Source organism: Scyliorhinus canicula, chromosome 4 (assembly GCF_902713615.1).
Source record: "Scyliorhinus canicula chromosome 4, sScyCan1.1, whole genome shotgun sequence".
Lineage (NCBI taxonomy): Eukaryota > Metazoa > Chordata > Chondrichthyes > Carcharhiniformes > Scyliorhinidae > Scyliorhinus > Scyliorhinus canicula.
The window spans coordinates 52,005,067-52,022,880 of record NC_052149.1 but is presented as its reverse complement, the minus strand read 5'-3'; the positions used below and the strand labels follow the sequence as shown (position 1 = coordinate 52,022,880).

The window sequence follows — 17,814 nt, the reverse complement described above, 5'->3', positions numbered from 1 at the left end:
AACAACTCGCTCTTTCCCATGTTCAGTTTGTACCATTAAAAACTACCAAAATCCCTCAGGATCCGCAGAACCTCCCCCATCCCCTCCACAGGGTCCAAAATGTACAGCAGCAAATCACCCACGTACAGCGAGACCCGATGTTCCACCCCCACCCCCATGAACCAGTCCCCGCCAGTTCCTCGAGGCTCTCAGCGCCATAGCTAGTGGTTCTATAGCTAGGGCAAATAGTAACGGGGAGAGGGGACACCCCTGCCTCGTTCCCCAGTGAAGCTCAAAGTACCCCGACCTCAGCCGGTTTGTACATACACTTGCTACAGGCGCCTGGTACAGCAATTTCACCCAGCCAATAAAGCCCTCACCAAACCCGAACCTCCCCAGCGTTTCCCAGAGGTACTCCCACTCCACCCGGCAAAGGCTTTCTCTGCGTCCATCGCTGTTACCACCTCCGCCTCCCCTCCCTCTGAGGGCATCATAATAATATTCAAAAGTCTCCGGATATTGGTATTGGGTTGTCTGCCTTTAACAAACCCAGTCTGGTCTTCTTCTATCACCCCTGGGACGCAATCCTCAACTCTTGTGGCCAGAATCTTAGCTAGCAATTTGGCATCCACGTTTAAAAGCAAAATCGGCCTGTACGACCCACAATGTTCCGATTCCTTCCTTCGTTTAAGAATGAGTGAGATCAAAGCCTGTGACATTGTTGGCGGGGGGGGGGGTTCCTTTCTCTCTAGCCTCATTGAAGGTCGTCATCAGGAGTGGGCTCAATATTTGTAAAAATTTCTTATAGAATTCTACTTGGTAACCATCCGGCCCTGGAGCTTTACCCGATTGCATGCCCTCTATACCCTTGACAATCTCCTCCAATTCAATCGGGGCCCCCAGCCCCTCCACCAGGTCCTCTTCCACCTTAGAAAACCTCAACTGGTCCAAAACTTGCCTCATCCCTTCCGCTCCCATCGGGGGCTCCGACTTGTATAGTTTACTACAGAATTCCTTAAAGACTTCGTTCACCCCCCCCCTCCCCCGGAACCAAGTCTGTGTTACCCTCCTTATTCTTTACTCCCCTGATTTCCCTGGCTGCCTCCCTCTTTCGGAGTTGGTGTGCCAGCATTTCTCCCCATACTCGCTTTCTCCCCATGCTCATAGACTGCCCCCCTTGCCTTCCCCAGCTGTGCTACCGCTTTCCCTATGGTCAGGAGTTCAAACTCCTCCTGCAGACTCCGCCACTCCCTCAGTAGCCCCCCCTCGGGGGCCTCCGCATATCTCCTGTCCACTCGGAGTATCTCCTCCACCAGTCTCTCCCTCTCGGTTCTTTCTCTCTTTTCCCTATGGGATCGAATTGAGATGAGTTCCCCTCTGACAACTTCCTTCAGAGCCTCCCAGACCGTTGCCGCTGCTACCTCACCCGTATCGTTTGTTTCCAGGTAATCCTGGATGTTCCTGCTAATCTGCCCGCAAACCTCTTCGTCCGCCAGCAGCCCCACATCCAGTCTCCAGAGTGGGCGCTGCCCTCTCTCCTCACTAAGCCGCAGGTCCACCCAGTGCGGGGCATGGTCCGGGACTGTGATTGCTGAGTATTCTGCCCCGCCACCTTTGGGATTAACGCCCTGCTCAAGGCAAAGCAGTCTATGCGGGAATAAATCTTATGAACCCCCCATCAGCTCCATAAAACCCTTCAGTTCCTTAGCCACTGCCGGTCGCTTCCCTGTCCTGGACTTCGTCCGGTCCAGCTCGGGGTCAATGACTGTGTTAAAGTCTCCCCCCATGATCAGGTGGTGTGACTCTAAGTCTGGAATTTTGCCTAGCATGCTTCTCATAAATTCCACATCATCCCAATTCGGAGCATAGATGTTCACAAACACCACCCGGACTCCCTCCCACTTTCCACTCACCATTATATACCTGCCCCCCTTATCTGCCACAATTCTCCCAGCCTTGAATGCCACACCCTTACGGATCAGAATTGCTACCCCCCTGGTCTTCAAATCCAGCCCTGAATGGAACACCTGGCACACCCATCCCTTTCTCAATCTCGTGTGATCTGCGAGCTTTAAATGTGTCTCCTGAAGCATTGCTACGTCTGCCTTTAACCCCTTTAGATGCGTGAACACGCACGCTCTTTTGACTGGCCCATTCAAACCCCTCACATCCCACGTCAACAGCCTGGACGGGGGGGGCTAACCCCCCCCTCCCGCCGACTAGCCATCGCCCTTTCTTTTTTTTTAAACAAACAATTTTATTGAGGTATTTTAGCCATACAGAAAAAGTGACATTGTACAGTACAAAAACAAAAAGAAGTCAAGATACAAATTACAAATTAAACATAGTGCAAACCACGGATCTTCGGGCAAACCCTAGTAGCGAACCTCTCAAGGCAAACGTGATTACCAGGGAAGCAAAGGCCAGAACGTCGGCCTCCCTCTCTTCCTGGACTCCCGGGTCCTCCGAAACCCCAAAGATTGCCACCTCTGGGCTCATTACCACCCCAGTTTTCAATACCGGGGACATGACATCTGCAAATCCCTGCTGAGTTTAGGGCACGACTAGTACATGTGTACATGATTAGCCGGCCCTCCGACGCATCTAGCACACTTGTCCTCCAGCCTGAAGAATCTGCTCATCCAGGCCACCGTCATGTGGGGCCGATGCACGACCTTAAACTGGATCAGGCTGAGCCTGGCGCATGTTGCGGTTGTGTTTACTCTGCTCAGGGCTTCTGCCCAAATACCGTCCTCCAGCTCTCTTTCTCCCCCCCCCCAGCGGGCTCCTCCTCCCACTTAAGCTTCAGGTCCTCGGTCTGCATATCCTCAGCTCTTATTAGCTCCTTGTAGACGTCTGAAACTCTACCCTTTCCCACCTTTCCCCTAGAAAACTACCCTGTCCTGCCTCCCCTTCGGCGGGAGATGTGGGAAGGACGGCACCTGTCTGCGTACAAAATCCCTCACCTGCAAGTATCTAAAATCGTTCTCTCTCGCCAGCCCAAACTTCTCCTCCAGCGCCCTCATACTCGGAAAGCTCCCTTCCAGGAACAGATTCCCCCATCCTCACAATCCCCTCCCTCCTCCACAGTCGATACCCCCCGTCCATGTTCCCCGGGGCAAATCGGTGGTTGCCGCAGATTGGGGTCCTCACCAATGCTCTTACCTCCTCTACATGCCTCCTCCACTGGCCCCAGATCCGAAGAGCAACCACCACTATCGGGCTGGTGGAGTACCGTGCCGGCGAAAGCGGCAGAGGCGCCGTGACCAGGGCTGCTAAGCTAGTGCCCCTGCACGAAGCAGCCTCCATCCGTTCCCAAACCGACCCTGCACCCACCATCCATTTCCTTATCATTGCTATGTTGGCCGCCCAGTAATAATTGCTGAAGTTCGGCAGCGCCAGCCCCCCTTCTCCTCTGTTCCTTTCAAGCATCACCCTCTTCACCCGCGGGGACTTCCCTGCCCATACAGATCCCAGAATAATTTTATTCCGCCTCTTAAAGAAGGACCGCGGGATAAAGATGGGGAGACACTGAACAAACAAGAACCGCGGGAGAATCGTCATCTTAACAGTCTGCACCCACCCCGCCAATGACAGCAACCCCTTCAGCCTACTCTCCTACCCCCTCGCCTGAATTACAAACAACTCGCTCTTAGCCACGTTCAGTTTGTATACGGAGAACCGGCCAAATTCCCTCAGGATTGCCATAAAACCGTCCATCCCCACCATTGGGTCCGATACATGTAACAGCAGATCATCCACATATAACGAGACTCTATGTTCCACTCCCCCCCGGACCAGCCCTTTCCAGCCCCTAGAAGCTCTCAGTGCAATTGCTAGCGGCTCTATGGCCAGCGCAAACAGCAGTGGGGAGAGAGGGCAGCCCTGTCTTGTCCTACGGTGCAGTCTAAAGTAGTCCAATATCATCCTGTTCGTCCTTACACTCGCTTCCGGGGCCTGATACAATAGCCTGACCCAGTCGATGAACCCCTCCCCGAACCGTCCTAGTACCTCCCACAGATAATCCCACTCGACCCAGTCAAAAGCCTTTTCAGCATCCATGGCTACCACTATCTCTACCTCCCTACTCTCCGGGGGCATCATAGTCACGTTGGGCAGCCTTCTTATGTTGGCCACCAGCTGCCTCCCCTTTACAAACCCGGTTTGGTCCTCCACAATTACATCCGGTACACAGTCCTTAATTCTGGCCGCCAAAATCTTGGCCAGTAACTTGGCGTCTACATTGATCAAAGAGATCGGCTTGTACGACCCACAGGCCTCCGGTTACTTATCCCGTTTCAGAATAAGCGAGATGGTGGCCTGCGACATCGTCGGGGGTAAACTCCCTCGGTCTCTTTCCTCGTTAAAGACCCTGACCAGCATCGGCCCCACTATCCTGGCAAATTTTTTGTAAAACTCCACCAGATACCCGTCCGGCCCCGGGGCTTTACCCGACTGCATGACCTTCAGGCCCCCCAATACCACTTTGATCCTGACCAGGGCCCCCAGTCCATCCACCAACCCCCTCCCCACTCTTGGGAAGGTTAGTCCATCCAGGAATCGCCCCCCCCCCCCCCCCCCCCCCCCCCCGGTGGTCCCGAAGTGTACAGCTTCCTATAAAAGTCCCTAAAGACCTTGTTCAGCCCTGCTGGATCACCCACTAGATTACCTCCCCAATCCACTACACTCCCTATTTCCCTGGCCGCTTCCCTCTTCCTCAGTTGCAGCGCAAGCATTCTACTGGCCTTCACACCATGCTCATAAATTGCGCCTTTTACCTTTCTAAGCTGCTCTACAGCCTTGCCTGTAGTCAGCACCCCAAATTCGGCCTGCAGCCTCTGTCGTTTCCCGAGTAACTCTGGCCTCGCGGATTCCGCGTAACTCCTGTCCGTCCGTAGAATTTCCTGAATCAGTCGGTCCATCTCTCCCCTATCTGTCCTGTCCCTGTACGCCCGGATTGAAATCAGCTCCCCTCTCACCACTGCCTTCAGTGCCTCCCAGAGCACCGCTACCGAGACTTCTCCAGTATCGTTCACCTACAGGTAATTCTGCATGCATTTCCTCAGCCTCTCACACATCGCCTCGTCCGCGAGTAGTCCAGCCTCCATGGTGGGCGCTGGAAGCTTCGCCCCCCCCCTTTGCCGATCAGCCATCCCCTTTCCTTGGCCAGCCCCCCAGCCATGTGTCGCGCTTCCTCTGGCCCACCTCCTGGCCCGCTCCACCCATGACCTCCTCACTGTTACCATGCCCAGTTTCCATCCCCGTCAGCAGAACAACTCTCTCCCTCTTCTCCTCCCCCCCCCCCCTCCTGTCTCCCACCCATTGTTCCCAGTCACCCCTCCCCCCGACCTCTCCACACCACTTCCCCAGATCAGCCCTACTTAAGCAAACATTCTATACAAGTCATAAACAACCCCCACAATAGCACAATTCAAGTTAAACAAGGAAAAAAGAGATAAGAAATAACAGGCACTCTTCAGTCCTTCCCATACAAACACAGAAAAAGATTGCACAAAGTTCCCCTGAAGCATCCATTTTAACCCAACCCTTTTAACTGTTTACTTTATTAACTCCCCCCCCCCAGCCAAACTCCAACTAAGCAAAGATCCCAAACAGGAAACAGTCAGGTAAACCACGCAAAAACAACAAACAAAAAAATAAGATACATCCCGAAACGAGAGAGAAATGAAATGAAATGAAAATTGCTTATTGTCACGAGTAGGCTTCAATGAAGTTACTGTGAAAAGCCCCTAGTCGCCACATTCCGGCGCCTGTCCGGGGAGGCTGGTACGGGAATCAAACCGTGCTGCTGGCCTGCTTGGTCTGGTTTAAAAGCCAGCGATTTAGCCGAGTGAGCTAAACCAGATACCACATATACTTAAAAGTTCTAACATGAGTCCAAACGTCCTCAGCTCAGGGCCAGCCCTTGCTTCATAACAAAGTCCATCGCCTCTTCAGGTTCCTCGAAATAGTGGTACTGACCGTTATACGTAACCCACAGTCGCGCTGGAAAAATCAGCCCGAATTTCACCTTGTTTTTATACAGTATCTCCTTCACCTGCCTGTAGCCTCCCCTCCTGGCCACCTCCGCGCTCAAATCTTGGTACACGCGCAGGGTGGTATTGTCCGAAATAGGGCTTAGTGTGCTCTTTGCCCATTGCAGCACCCGTTCCTTGTCCAGGTACCTGTGAAACCGTACCACCATCGCTCATGGGGGACCCCCTTGTAGCGGCTGCCTCACCTGCACTGTGTGTGCCCTGTCCACCACCGGCGGGCATGGGAACACCTCGTTCCCCAGCAACTTCTGAAACATACCCTCCACATATGCGGCAGCGTCCGGCCCCTCTGCCCCCTCCGGGAGGCCCACGATTCTCACATTCTGCCGGCGAGATCTGTTGTCCAGGTCCTCCAGCCTTTCCAGAAGCACTTTTTGCTGGTCCCTCAGCCTCCAAATCGCCACATCCGCCACTGTTTGAAAGTCAGCCTGACTTCTCCAACTGCTGGAGCTTCTCGGCCTGATCATCCAGCCTTTTTCCCATCCGATCAATCTACTTCTGAAGCGGCTCAAATTTGACACGCTTCAAAGCCAAAAAGCCCTCCTTCATAGCCTGCAGCAGCTGCTCCATTGTGGGCTGTCGGCTCCTTGCTCTGAACACCAGCCATGCTGGTCTCTCTCACAGCCTCCATTGTGCCCTTACTCGACCACTTCTTCTGCTGTTTACGGTCCCTCAGGCTTCTTAGGTCCATACAATTCTGTATGGGTCCAGTGCCTGAGTACTATTGCTTTCCAGTTCCGCGCTCAAATCGCAAAAAAGTCAGGGGAAAAGGTCCAAAAGTCCGACCGAAACAGGAGCCACCAAACGTGCGACCTACTCCCTCATAGCCGCCACCGGAAGTCCGCCATCGCCATTTCTTGGCCAACCACAAGCCAGCGCCCTTCACTTCTTCAAACGCCCCCACAGGGAGCCGCCGCCCCCGACCCTCAATTGGTACCCCGAAATTGATACCTCCTTTGTCAGCAAAGCAGCATCCCCCCTCCCCTCCCCTCCCCCCCACCCCCACGACCCAAAACCCCCCCGCCAAGCACTTGCTCACCTCCCACTACGCTCCTGAGTCAGCTGACCCATGCCTACCCTGGCAGCACCCGCACCTGGCACCGATCAGACTGTTGCCTCATTGTCCGGACCCTTCTCCCCACATGAATAAACCAATTTAACTACCTCTCCAGCCCCAGTGAGTAAATAGTAATACGAAACAAAATATAAACAGAAGACACTAACATTGCCCCATGAGGAGACACTTGTTGAACCAAGGCTCCAACTTTCCGAAAATTTGCACTAAGCACAGGGACCCCTCCCCCCTCCGTATCTCAACTTTGACGAAAACACTGCACCTTCCAGCCACCACCGCAGCCCTTACACGCACCCAACATTGCATACAATCTTATATTAGAAACGGTACCGTGTTACCCAGCCCCACTGCCGCATTCCACCAAAGCTTAACTGTCCTTTAATTCGAGTCCAGCTTTTCTTGTTTGACGAATGACCACACCTTGTCCGGCGTCTCAAAATAGTGATGCCGTTCCTTGTACGTGACCCATAGCCTCGCTGGGTGTAGCATGCCAAATTTCACCCCCTTGCTGAAGAGGGTCGCCTTCACTCGGCTGAATCCAGCACGCCTCTTGGCCAGCTCCGCACCCAGGCCCTGGTAGATGCGTATCGCACTGTTCTCCCACCTGCTGCTCTGTTTTTTTTTGCCCACCGCGTGACAAGCTCCTTGTCCAAGAAGCGATGAAATCTCACCACCATGGCCCTCGGCGGTTCATTCGCCTTGGGCTTCCTTGCGAGGGCTCTGTGCGCCCGGTCCAGCTCTAGGGGTCGAGGGAATACCCCCCGTCCCTATCAGCGTCTCCAGCATCTTGGACACAAATGCTCCCGCATCCGACCCCTCCACACCTTCGGGGAGGCCCACAATTCTCAAGTTCTGTCTCCTGGACCTGTTTTCAAGGTCCTCCAGCCTCTCCTGCCACTTCTTGTGGAGGTTATCCTGCGCCTCCACCTTAAGGGCCAATACAACCAACTCGTCCTCATGGTTGGATAGCTTTTTCTCCATCTCCTTAATCGCTTTCCCTTGTGTTGCCTGAGTTGCGATCATTTTGTCTATTGATGCCTTCATTGGGGCCAGCATGTCCTTTTTAAGATCAGCAAAGCAGCCCCTAAGGAACTCCTGTTGCTCCTGTGCCCACTGCGCCCATGGACCCTGTTCTATAACGGCCGCCATGCCGTGCCTCGGCACCCGCTCCGCACGCTTCTGTCTGTTGGGACTTAAACGCTTCACCCGGCCACTCCTGGTCCAGCTATCCATACAACAGAGAGGGAATCCTTTTGGCAGTGTTCGCTTCAGCAATCTGCCCCAAAAAGTCCATGGAAACTCCTGAAAAAGGTCCGAGAGTCGGTTCCAGATGGGAGCTGCCGAATGCGCGACCTACTCCTCCATGGCCGCCACCAGAAGTCTCGTCACCGCTTCTTCAATGGCCTTGGCAAGATCTTTTCACAGTTGTTCCCTCTGCTGCTAGAATTCAGCTTTAATAAAGGCCCTCAAGTCAGCTTGAGGCCTTTAAGCTCGCCCTTCCCCCACCTGCATGCTGGAAGAGGCTTTTGTCTTTGCTGCAGCTTCAGCCAAATCTTTCACTGTTTCTGCAGGTCTGGTAACCAAGAGACATACCATCCCTGGTGGAAAGTACTCCTCCAACATTGACCTATGTCTTTTCATCAAAATTCCACCCCGTATTGATTTAAAAAGAGCTCTTTTCTTTTATCTTAGGCAGGAGCTGCCTTGTCACTTACTCCATGGTCCACACCGGAAGTCATAGTGCCTATATATTAAATGGGCTTTGCTTTCCATTATTTAGGCCAAATATTTAATATACAGAAATGTTAAAATGAAAGGATCTCGGGAGTAATAGCAGCTTTTAATTACAACCAAGGCTAAACCAGATGAACAGAGATTATACTAACTTTTTTCTTTAGGCTTTGGTTTAGTGGCAGGCGTCTTTCCTGTTATTTCAGCCAATTCTGCTTCCAGATCCCCATCATCGCCATCCTCTTCTGTATTCATCATCATATCTTCACCTGAAAAGTCTACAAACAGGCCAAGCTGCAGCAGAGAATAAAAACACCAGTGTCACAAGACTCTCATGCAATTTGCATGCAACTAAATTAAATCAAGTCTAAATTTATCAAAACACCCTCTTTTTAAACATACAACTATAATTCCTACATTTAGAACTCATACACATTTTCACATGAGTACACGTCTTACAGCATCCTGGAGCATCAGTGCACCATGTTGCCTATTATTACATTACATAGTCACAGAACAGAAGCGGATCATTCAGCCCAACAAGCCCATTACAGTATCATTCATCCCTCTTCATCTAATTCCATCAATATATGCTTCTGTTCTTTTCTCCTTCATGTGATTATATAGCTCCCCCATAAATGGATCCAAGCTAGTTGCTTGAACTACTTATCAAAGAACTGTGGATAAAAAATATCTACCGAATGCCCGATTGGATTTATTGGTGATTATATCAGATGTTCTCCAAGTAAACACAATATGGGTAGAAATTTGCATCAGGGTTAAGTGAAGGTTTATTTTTACCTGTTGAATTTTAAAGAGAGTGGCCATGTAAGATCCTAAAGAAAGTGCTGAGACAGAACTGTGAAGAGGTGAAGTGAGCAGCCTCCAGCCACCACAGAGAAGTATCACCATTCACACCTCCTTTGTCTTATGTCCATGACATCGTTGTTAATCTCTCCTTAGCTCCGACCTATTCCTGACCTTCCATTCTGTCCCACTCCCTCTCCAATATGTAACTCATTTCATTTCTATTCCTCTTCAGTTCGGTAGAAGGGTCATATGGGCTTGAAATATTAACTGTTTCTCTCTCTAGACATTGCCAGACCTGAATTTATCCAGCATTTTCTATTTTCATTCCAGAGAAGTGTTTGTTCCAGAAAGAAGGGTTTTGTTTAATAATCTTGGATTGTCATAGTCGAAGCAGCGTGCGAGAGGGGCAGTGTGGCCTTATGACATATCTTCCCTATAGCAACAGTAGCTGTGCCTTGTGGTATATATTACTGGAATTTGTTTGATACATTATGTTTCAATAAAAGGGGTGCAGTTAGCACTGCTGCCATACGACGACGAGGACCCGGGTTTGATTCCGGCCCTGGGTCACTGTCCGTGTGGAGTTTGCACGTTCTCTCCGTGTCTGTGTGGGTCTCACCCCACAACTCAAAGATGTGCAGGGTAGGTAGATTGGCCACAATAAATTGCCCCTTAATTGGAAAAAAATAATTGGGTACTCTTTAAAAAACATTTTAACGTTTCCATAAAAGGGCAAGTTAACTAAGTAAGAATCTGTTGGGAAACTATTCTACAAGACTAATTTTAACTGTGTTAATTTAATCTTGTGTGCTTAAATTTTCTTTTGTTAATAAAACACAAATGTGAAAAGCTTTAGTCCCCAGCACTGACATTCTCATCTAGATGAGTACAAGTCACATACAATTATTCACTTGAGATGTAAATGTCAACCAGCAACCAGCTGACAACTTCAATTTCCCTAGTCAGTCTTAATTTACTATTTCAAATCGCCAAAAAATATGTTGTTGGAATTTGAGATTCCTGACTTCAGCACATGCATCTTCTCATAGTAAAATACGAATAGAAAATAGTTGTGGTGGCTTGCCAAGTTTTGCTTTGGGATTTGATTAGCACAGTAATTACCACCTGCCAGATCATAGCATCATCAATCCTGGCATGGTGCTATCATTTAAAACTTGTTTGTAATGTTTTCATGTCCTGTTTGGTTTAAGAGAGCTTGATTTCTCTTTCTAATTTTCTACTCCTGGAAATGATGGTTTGTACTATTTACAGGGAATTAGTCTGGAACCTTGGCCAAGGGATTATCTCATACATAGGCCTGAATTGCAAATGTTAATATGTGACTTGACTATAAAATATTACATAGCTGAAATCTCTTGTGACCTGATCCAATAAAGTACTGTCCAGCAAGATTCTGTAAGTAGAGATAATTAACCTGGCGTGTTTTCCCTTCTATGGCCTAGAGTTCAGTATTCAGGACACTATTCTGGTTGGGATCAACTTAATTTGCAATTCAGGGAGCAAACCTGGATTCATCCTAGTCTATAATATTCCATACTGCACCAGTAGTTTGGGGCCTAGACAGAATTTACCCATTTAGCTATCAAGCAAGTAATACATAAATGAACTTCCAGACAATGCATAATACACAACTACAACGGAGAAAAATAATTTTTGAACAGCTGGAACTATTAGCCACCTCATCAAATTTAGAAGACAAAATGATTATTGTAAATGGTCTTGAAATATTACCCACACTAATGCGCCACCCAACATACCAGAATACAATCCAAAGTGAAAACAAGTGAAAAAAGGGCAAAATAAAAACCAATATTAGCAGAATTACACAGATTTAATTTTTAAGTTGCATTGCCCAGGAACTCAGTTATATATTGCCTTTTGCCACTGAGCAAAGATTCAAATTAGTGACAGACAAATGGGATAAATGTCTCCTGTCTGCAGTCTGTACTGGCCCTGTGTGAAGTTATTTTGGCCAGTATCAATCTAGTTCCTAAATAACTAACCATACAACGAATTGGCAAACTCACCCCATTGATAAATTTTTAAAAGGGTAAAAGATAGCTGATATGGGAAATGAAAGTGCTACGCGGTGCAGGGGTTGGGAATAAAACATGTGGCTGAGGCAGCCGAGAGAGCTGTACTTAAGTGGAGGCAGCAGCATAGCGGTATTGCCGCTGGTCTAGGAATCCAGAGACCCAGGGTAATGATCTAGGGACCCTGGTTTGAATCCCACCATGGCAGGTGATGGATTTTAAACTCAATAAAATATCTGGAATTAAAAATTTAATGATGACCATGAATCAATTGTCGCCAAGGGGCAGCACGGTGGCACAGTGGTTAGCATTGCTGCCTACGGCGCTGAGGACCCGGGTTCGAATCCCGGCTCTGGGTCACTGTCCGTGAGGAGTTTGCACGTTCTCCCCGTGTCTGCGTGGGTTTCACCCCCACAACCCAAAAGATGTGCAGGATAGGTGGATTGGCCACGTTAAATTGCCCCTTAATTGGAAAAAATAATTGGGTACTCTAAATTTATTTAAAAAAAAAAAAAAAATTGTCGCCAAAACCAATCTGGTTCACTAATGTCCTTTAGGGAACAAAATCTGCCATCCTTATCTGACCTACATGTGACTCCAGACCCACAGAAATGTGGTTGATTTTTAAATGCCCTCTGAAATGGCCTAGCGAGCTACTCAGTTGTACTCAACCTCTACGAAAATACAAAAAAGGAATGAAACTGGACGGGCCACCCGGCATCAAACCAGGCACCGGAAACGACAATGGCAAAGCCAACCCTGTCAACCATGCAAAGTCCTCCTTTTGAACATCTGGGGGCTTGTGCATCATCAGGAGGGCTCAGTAGTCCCACCACAGGCCAAGCTGGCCGATTCCTAAAGGACATAGCTGCTAGACTGGGACTGCATCAGATGGTGAGGGAACCAACAAGAGGGAAAAATCATACTTGACCTCATCCTCATTAATCTGCCTAATGGATACATATGTCCATGACAGCATCAGCAGAAGTGACCACTGCACAGTCCTTGTGGTGACAAAGTCCCGTCTTCACATTGAGGATACTTTCCATTGTGTTGTGTAGCACTATCACTGTGCTAAATGGGACAGACTTCGAACAAATCTAGCAACTCAAGACTGGACATCCATGAGGCACTGTGGGCCATCAGTAGCAGTAGAATTGTATTCGATCACAATTTGCAACCTCATGGCCCGGCATATCCCCCACTCTACCATTACCACCAAGCCAGGGGACCAACCCTGGTTCAATGAATAGTGCAGGAGAGCATGCCAGGAGCAACATCTCCTGGTGTCAACCTGGTGAAGCTATGAGGAGTCAACCTGGTGAAGCTACAATGCAAGACTTGTATGCCAATGAATACAAGCAGCAATCAGATTTAAATTCTGCAGTCCTGCCACATCCAGCCATGAATGGTGATGGACAATTGAACGACTCACTGGTGGAGGAGGCTCCACAGAAATACCCATCCTCAATGATTGAGGAGCCTAGCACATATGTGCAAAAGAGAACGCCGAGGCATTTGCAACAACCTTCAGCCAGAAGTGCCTCAAGGTAGTGTCCTAGGCCCAACTATCTTCAGCTGCTTCATCAGTGACCTCCTTGTCATCATAAGGTCAGAAGTGGGGATGTTTGCTGATAACTGCACAATGTTCAGCACCATTTGCGACTCCTCAGATAATGAAGCAGCACATGTCCAAATGCAACGAAACCTGGGCAATATCCAGGCTTGGGCTGACAAGTGCCAAGTTACATTTGCACCACACAAGTGTCAGGCAATTACCATCTCCTACAAGAGAGGATCTAACCACTGCCCCTTGACATTCAATGGCATTACCATCATTGAATCCCCCACAATCAACATCCTCGGGGGTTACCATTGATCTGAAACTGAACTAGCTACATTAATACTGTGGTTACAGGGCAGCACGGTGGCCTAGTGGTTAGCACAACCGCCTCACGGCGCTGAGGTCCCAGGTTCGATCCCGGCTCTGGGTCACTGTCCGTGTGGAGTTTGTACATTCTCCCCGTGTTTGCGTGGGTTTCGCCCCCACAACCCAAAAATGTGCAGAGTAGGTGGATTGGCCACACTAAATTGCCCCTTAATTGGAAACAATAATTGGGTAATCTAAATTTATAAAAAAAAGAAAAAATACTGTGGTTACCAGGGCAGGTCAAAGGCTAGGAATCCTACAACGCTAACTCACCTCCTGACCCCCCAAAGCCTGCCCACCATCAACAAGGCACAAGTCAGGAATGTAATGGAATATTCTCCACTTGTCTGGATAAGTGCAGCTCCAACAACACTCAAGAAGCTTGACACCATCCAGGACAAAACAGCCCACTTCATTGCTCCCACTTCCGCATTCAAACCCTCCACCACCAACAAACAGTGGCAGCGGTGTATACCATCTACAAGATGAACTGCAGCAACGCACCAAGGTTCCTTAGAAAGCACTTTCCAAACCCACGACCACTACCATCCAGAAGGACAAGAGTAGCAGATACCTGGAAACCCACTCTCTCGAGGTTCCCCTCCAATTCACTCACCAGCCATACTTAGAAACATATTGCCGCTCCTTCACTGTCACTGGGGAAACATCCTGGAACTCCCTCCCTGACAGCACAGTGGATATACCTGCACCTCAAGGGCTACAGTGGTTCAAAAAGGCACTTTCTGAAGGGCAGCTAGGGATGGGCAATAAAGGGTGACCTAACCAGCAACGCCCACATCCCACAAATTAATTTTTTTAAACTCCGCATCCAGCTGCGCCTGGGAGTGCTTGCTACTGACTAAAACATGAAAAGCTTTAGTTCACAGCACTGACATCCCTCACCTAGATGAGTATGAGTCACATGACATGTGCCATCATTCTTTCATTTAAACAGCTGAAAATCTTTAACTTCTCTAGTTTGTGGAAGTACCAACATCACCAGGACTGCAGTAATTCAATGCGGCCCAGAACAATGTTTCCAGGCTGAATGGAGATAGGCAAGAAATGCAGCTCTGCAGGGTCACTCACAACCTGCGAACAAAAGTACACGACAGACAAAAAGTGCTAGATATCGTAGTTGGACGTTCTTTGTATTGCACTGCTGACTTATAATAATCTTTACTGTCATAAATAGGTTTATATTAACACTGCACTGTGAAAAGCCCCTCATCACCACATTCCAGCACCTGTTCAGGTACACAGAGGGAGAATTCAGAATGTCCAATTCACCTAACAGCACATCTTTCCGGACTTGTGGAAAGAAACCGGAGCACCCGGAAGAAGCCCACGCAGACACAGGGAGAAAGTGCAGACTCCGCACAGAGCACAAACCGTGACCCAAGCTGGGAATCGCATCTGGGACCCTGGTGCTGTGAAGCAATAGTGCTAACCACTATGCTACCGTGCCCCCCCCCCCAATGTTTAACAACATTCCCACTGCAGCGGCCATACCATATATATTATATATACACACACATACAGACTAGCTTGCAGTGACACCAATTTATACAATCGTTCCTATTTAAAACAACAGAAGGTGCAATATTACCAAATCGCCATGGAAACAAACGCCCACTAAAATCTATGGTCACTAAAATCTATGGTATATGTGCAATCATATGACTCCCCTGAGATTAGTGCAACATGTTATGTAACTTGTAACTGCGTGAATTTGATAAACAAACTGCAGCAAAGCCAACAACACTGTGAAACTCATTCCGCCAAACACTGCCCCCTCCTTACCTCCAACCAGACAAACCTCTGAGATATAAATCCAGAGGGCTGCCTGCATCCTTCATTGGACTCACCTGCTTGGCTTTCGCTGCCCCCTGGCCTTTGCTCGGCAGCTTCTTTTTCTTTGCAGCAAACATGGTGCATCCGACAGGCGCTAAGTTTAACTCATCACCCCGAGGGCCCAAAAACTTTTTTTTTTAAAAACGGACACGGGATGTCGTTTTGTTTAAAAAGACAAACTTCCTCCAGCTGAAGATTGTGCCAGGAGCAGGTAAACTGACTGAATGGAAGACTCGTTCCTCCAGAGAGAGATAAACAGCCGCCGCCTGTCATCCGGCACTCGGCCCGTCTCCCGGCTGCTGCGCAAGCTCAGTACACCCACTGTTGCTCCTTTCCGGTCCGCTTTGCCTCACCACCTCCTCCCTTCCCTCCTGTCACCTCACCACATCCTTTCCTCCCTCCAGTCACCTCATCACATCCTCTCCTCCCTCCTGTCACCTCATCACATCCTATTCTCCCTCCTGCCACCACCTCCCCTCCCTCCAGTCACCTCACCACCTCCTCTCCTCCCTCCTGTCACCTCACCACATCCTTTCCTCCCTCCAGTCACCTCATCACATCCTCTCCTCCCTCCTGTCACCTCATCACATCTTCTCCTCCCTCCTGCCACCACCTCCCCTCCCTCCTGTCACCACATCCCCTCCCTCCAGTTACCTCACCACCTCCTCTCCTCCCTCCTGTCACCTCACCACCTCCTCCCCTCCCTCCTGTCGCCTCATCACATCCTCTCCTCCCTCCTGTCACCTCATCACATCTTCTCCTCCTCCTGCCACCACCTCTCCTCCCTCCTGTCACCTCATCACATCCTCTCCTCCTTCCTGCCACCACCTCCCCTCCCTCCAGTCACCTCACCACCTCCTCCCCTCCCTCCTGTCACCTCACCACCTCCTCCCCTCCCTCCTGTCACCTCACCACCTCCTCCCCTCCCTCCTGTCACCTCACCACCTCCTCCCCTCCCTCCTGTCACCTCACCACCACCTCCCCTCCCTCCTGTCACCTCACCACCTCCTCCCCTCCCTCCTGTCACCTCACCACCTCCTCCCCTCCCTCGTCACCTCACCACCTCCTGTCACCTCACCACATCCTCTCCTCCCTCCAGTCACCTCACCCCCTCCCTCCAGTCACCACACCACATCCTTTCCTCCCTCCTGTCACCTCCTCACATCCTCTCCTCCCTCCTGCCACCTCCTCTCCTCCCTCCAGTCACCTCACCACCTCCTCTCCTCCCTCCTGTCACCTCATCACATCCTCTCCTCCCTCCTGCCAGCTCCTCCCCTCCCTCCTGTCACCTCACCACATCCTTTCCTCCCTCCAGTCACCTCATCACATCCTCTCCTCCCTCCTGTCACCTCATCACATCTTCTCCTCCCTCCTGCCACCACCTCCCCTCCCTCCTGTCACCACATCCCCTCCCTCCAGTTACCTCACCACCTCCTCTCCTCCCTCCTGTCACCTCACCACCTCCTCCCCTCCCTCCTGTCGCCTCATCACATCCTCTCCTCCCTCCTGTCACCTCATCACATCTTCTCCTCCCTCCTGCCACCACCTCTCCTCCCTCCTGTCACCTCATCACATCCTCTCCTCCTTCCTGCCACCACCTCCCCTCCCTCCAGTCACCTCACCACCTCCTCCCCTCCCTCCTGTCACCTCACCACCTCCTCCCCTCCCTCCTGTCACCTCACCACCTCCTCCCCTCCCTCCTGTCACCTCACCACCTCCTCCCCTCCCTCCTGTCACCTCACCACCACCTCCCCTCCCTCCTGTCACCTCACCACCTCCTCCCCTCCCTCCTGTCACCTCACCACCTCCTCCCCTCCCTCGTCACCTCACCACCTCCTGTCACCTCACCACATCCTCTCCTCCCTCCAGTCACCTCACCCCCTCCCTCCAGTCACCACACCACATCCTTTCCTCCCTCCTGTCACCTCCTCACATCCTCTCCTCCCTCCTGCCACCTCCTCTCCTCCCTCCAGTCACCTCACCACCTCCTCTCCTCCCTCCTGTCACCTCATCACATCCTCTCCTCCCTCCTGCCAGCTCCTCCCCTCCCTCCAGTCACCTCACCACCTCCTCTCCTCCCTCCTGTCACCTCATCACATCTTCTCCTCCCTCCTGCCACCACCTCCCCTCCCTCCTGTCACCACATCCCCTCCCTCCAGTCACCTCACCACCTCCTCTCCTCCCTCCTGTCACCTCACCACCTCCTCCCCTCCCTCCTGTCGCCTCATCACATCCTCTCCTCCCTCCTGTCACCTCATCACATCTTCTCCTCCCTCCTGCCACCACCTCTCCTCCCTCCTGTCACCTCATCACATCCTCTCCTCC

At 50.6% G+C, this 17,814-nt stretch overlaps 1 protein-coding gene across 1 annotated transcript in view; it reads right to left on the bottom strand.

Annotated features, from left to right (window-relative positions):
- The window catches only part of cc2d1b (coiled-coil and C2 domain containing 1B), a 130,675-nt gene extending 114,833 nt beyond the window's left edge, over nucleotides 1-15,842 (bottom strand). The window contains exons 1-2 of the mRNA XM_038794246.1: nucleotides 15,504-15,842; nucleotides 8,997-9,135 (exon numbers count right to left, since the gene is read on the bottom strand). Of these exons, the coding sequence (XP_038650174.1) occupies nucleotides 8,997-9,135; nucleotides 15,504-15,566 (202 nt within the window). The 5' untranslated portion in view covers nucleotides 15,567-15,842. The remainder of the gene's footprint in view (nucleotides 1-8,996; nucleotides 9,136-15,503) is intronic.
- Between the last annotated feature and the right edge of the window lie 1,972 nt (nucleotides 15,843-17,814).